Source organism: Salpingoeca rosetta, assembly GCF_000188695.1.
Source record: "Salpingoeca rosetta unplaced genomic scaffold supercont1.1, whole genome shotgun sequence".
NCBI classification, from domain to species: domain Eukaryota; class Choanoflagellata; order Craspedida; family Salpingoecidae; genus Salpingoeca; species Salpingoeca rosetta.
In genome coordinates, this window is record NW_004457740.1 from 2,679,367 (window position 1) to 2,682,829 (window position 3,463).

The window sequence follows — 3,463 nt, forward strand, 5'->3', positions numbered from 1 at the left end:
CGGCATCGATGTGCTGCACAAGCTCCTCCCCAGCGTCGGCCTTGTCACGCACGTCGGCGCGCCCATAGCGAGCAACGAGCTCCGCCATGGTCAACGGTCAACAGCTGCACAAAACACGCAGCACGTGTGCTCCTGCTGAACAACACCAACAAGCCCCCACAAGAAGGGCACGGGCCGCAGCGTGCACGGGGGCCGCGTCAGCTTCATCAGGAACCAGCCCGGTGGCAGTGTGGAGGCGCAAGACATAAAATACCACTGCCACACACCACAATACACAACACATTGCAAACAAAACTGCACACCCGCAACCTAGACCACACACACACACACATACACACACACATACAAATACACTAGAGCTGCGCAGTGCTGTGCCAGGACAAGCAAGTGCACCAAAGATGCGATGCGTACTTTTTTGTCTGTGTGCACTTGAACGTCAGTCGGAACAGCAACAGCTTCCACCAGCAACGACGCCAACCAGCTGCAGTAACGGTCTCACCTGGTGCGGCTGCACTGGTTCACACACAAAGAAACGTCACACCCACGCAGACACACAAAATGCAAATGAGAGACCAGCAACAGCAGCCAACAGCAACCGGCCAGCAACAGCCAACAATTGCATGTCAATATAAACGGCCGGTGGAGATGTGTGTGACAGCGACAACGAGGACTGGGACGATGAAGGATCAACAACAACACATCCCTGCTTCCGTCACCATTGATTGATATCATCATCAACCCTTCTCTTCTGAAGGTGCAAGAATTGAATCAACCGACTCCACTTTCTGCATTCATTCTTCACTGTGTGTCTCCACCAAGCACACACGCGTACACACACGTGTATGTGCGCCTTCCTCACTCTTCAACATAACCCGCTCCTTGCCTCTCTTCATACATTCTTCCCTTCATCCCTTCGTGCACCTCACCTTGCTTTTGCGTCTCCTTCCCTTTCCTTCTTGTTCAGGGCGGCTGCAAACTGCTGCAGCTAAAAAAAAAAATTCTGTTGATCGCTGTCGTCGCCGCCGCCAACTTTGAAAAATCAAGCGATAGTTCACGGAAGACTTTAACAAAACCGCATTTTGTTGTTTGCGACCAAACACACCAGCCAGCCAACGACGAACGACGAACGACGTCTGTGCACGACAACAACCAAACACACCACCAACAACAAAAGGATGGCTGACAAGGGAGGCAAGGACGCCGCAATGGCATCAGGCGGCGATGGCGACGGCGTGCAGGATCTCACAGCTGTTGTTCAGACCCTCCTGAACCAGATGGTACGCTTGGTTGAATAGTTTGGTGCGTGTGTGTGTGTGTGTGTGTGTGTGTGTGTGTGTGTGTGTGTGTGTGTGTGTGTGTGTGTGTGTGTGTGGTAAGCGTGGGCGTGGTGGATAAGGAGTGACACTGATGGATGTTTCGTTGTTGAAGTTGGTGGGTGGATGCCTGGTTGCTGTTGGTGGGTGGATGTTTGGTTGCTGTTGGTGGGTGGATGTTTGGTTGCTGCTGGTACCACTTGTTCGGTCTGGCTCATTCTCACACACATGCACGCACATGCACATGCACACACACATGCGCACACATGCGCATTGTACACCTGACAGCAAGAGAAGTTCCAGAACATGAGCGACCAGATTGTTGGTGAGTATACTTTTGTGTGGCATCATGATACTTGCTGCATGAGATTTTTGTTCGTGGGGAACAACGACACGCCCCTCCACACACACACACACACACACACACACACACACACACACACACACACACACACACACACACACACACATGAACAACTGCACGCTTGCACACACACATGTGTGTGTATTGATGCTTGCGCATGAACCGGTAGCGCGTGTGTTGACCAACTTTGTTTGTGCGTGCCACCACTGTCATCACTCTGTAGGCCGCATCGACGAGATGGGTTCCCGCATTGACGAGCTTGAGAAGAACCTCGGCGACTTGCTTGCACAGGTACAGTGCACTGTGGATTTGAGCCAGCTTGAAAGCGAGGCAGTGCGCGTGCGTGTGTGTGTGTGTGTGTGTGTGTGTGTGTGTGTGTGTGTGTATCGCCGCGGATTGTGTTGTGGCGTTGAGCGGACAAGTGTGAAGGTACTGTCCTTGCCTTCCTTCCCGTGTTGACATATTATTGCCACCTCCGTTTTCACGTGTAACACCCACCACCTGTTCTCACGTATGCCACCCACCACGTCAACCTCGACTCAACCTGATCAATCCGCCATTCGCGTGTTTGTTTGCCACTGTGTTTGGACCAGGCTGGCGTGGACGAGAAGTGAGTGCAGCTCTACCAATCATCCAGAAAGCAACCCACTTTAGAACCCAATCAAAGGACCAAACCAAAACCAACTCCACACCCTGACCGCGTGCTGCATGCGTTACGTTTGCTGACACGCCCCACCTCTCCTCTGACCGTAGCACGCTGTTCTTGAATGTTTGACTGTGCGTATCCCTTGTCACGTAAGGAGGGGAAGAAGGAAGGTTGGATGTCTGTCTCGTTCGTGGTCGTTGAAGGTGTGCCTTCTTTTGTCGTGGTGCTGTCCATCATGTGTGTATGTGTTTCTGCCCGCGTGTAGCGGTGGCACGTGTAGTGTCTCGTTCGGCAGTCGGCACAGCGCAGTGTTTCCAAATACATGCAACCATCAACTTGTGCGCACGTACGGCATCACCTGGTTTTATGTGATGCCATGACAACACCTCAGAGGTTGGCTGGGGGACCAAAGGGAGGGGAGACGGGGAGAAACAGACAGGGAAGACACTGTGCCATTGAGCAGTCAACACACAAACACACGCGGAACCATCAAGACTTGTCAACCAGGGGGAGGTGGTGGTGGTGGCTGGTGGTAGCCGTACTGTTGAGGATAATAGGCCTGCTGTTGGTGGCCGTGGTGCGGGTGCTGCTGGTAGTATTGAGTGTACGCGTGTTGATGGTGATGGTAGTACTGTTGCTGATGCTGTGGATAGTGGGAATATTGTTGGAGTTGGAGTTGTTGTTGGAGTTGGAGTTGTTGTTGTTGTTGGAGTTGTTGTTGTTGTTGGAGTTGTTGTTGTTGTTGTTGTGGTTGTGGTTGTGGTGGTGGTGGTGGTGGTTGTGGATAGTGGGAATATTGGTGTTGCTGCTGATAGTGCGGCTGTTGTTGCTGCTGATAGTATTGTTGTTGTTGTTGTTGTTGTTGTTGTTGTTGTTGTTGTTGTTGTTGTTGTTGTTGTTGTTGTTGTTGTTGTTGTTGTTGTTGTTGTTGTTGTTGTTGTTGTTGTGTTTGCGTTGCAGATACAGACGGCGGTGGCGGAAGAGGAGGGCCCTCCAGTCGCGCTACTGCTGGCCCCGTCGCCGCGCTCACTGCCGCCAATGCAACCGTGCTTGGTGGTGGCGGGACAGGGGGCACCTTGGCCACTGGCAACGAAGCTCTTGTTGTTGTTGGTGGTGTCTTTGCCGTTGTTGGTGTTGTTG

General features: G+C 52.4%; 2 protein-coding genes across 2 annotated transcripts; one reads left to right on the top strand and one right to left on the bottom strand.

Annotated features, from left to right (window-relative positions):
* The first annotated feature begins 1,020 nt into the window (after positions 1 to 1,020).
* PTSG_00594 (heat shock factor-binding protein 1) lies at positions 1,021 to 2,664 on the top strand. The gene is made up of 4 exons (XM_004999081.1): positions 1,021 to 1,277; positions 1,602 to 1,638; positions 1,901 to 1,968; positions 2,271 to 2,664. The coding sequence occupies exons 1-4, from the start codon at positions 1,176 to 1,178 to the stop codon at positions 2,289 to 2,291; spliced, it is 228 nt and encodes a 75-aa protein (XP_004999138.1). The 5' UTR covers positions 1,021 to 1,175; the 3' UTR covers positions 2,292 to 2,664.
* Positions 2,557 to 3,186, bottom strand: PTSG_11614 (uncharacterized protein; the record flags this gene model as incomplete). Its single annotated transcript, XM_004999082.1, has 1 exon — positions 2,557 to 3,186. A coding segment is annotated over one exon (630 nt), but the record flags the coding sequence as incomplete, so codon positions are not given.
* Positions 3,187 to 3,463: the final 277 nt, after the last annotated feature.

Bases quoted from the DNA above. Each gene is read 5' to 3' on its own strand.
- PTSG_00594 (XM_004999081.1), top strand. From the start codon at position 1,176: ATGGCTGACAAGGGAGGCAAGGACGCCGCAATGGCATCAGGCGGCGAT. The intron at 1,278-1,601 runs GTACGCTTGGTT...TACACCTGACAG, and splicing joins AGACCCTCCTGAACCAGATG to CAAGAGAAGTTCCAGAACAT. The intron at 1,969-2,270 runs GTACAGTGCACT...TGTTTGGACCAG, and splicing joins TCGGCGACTTGCTTGCACAG to GCTGGCGTGGACGAGAAGTG.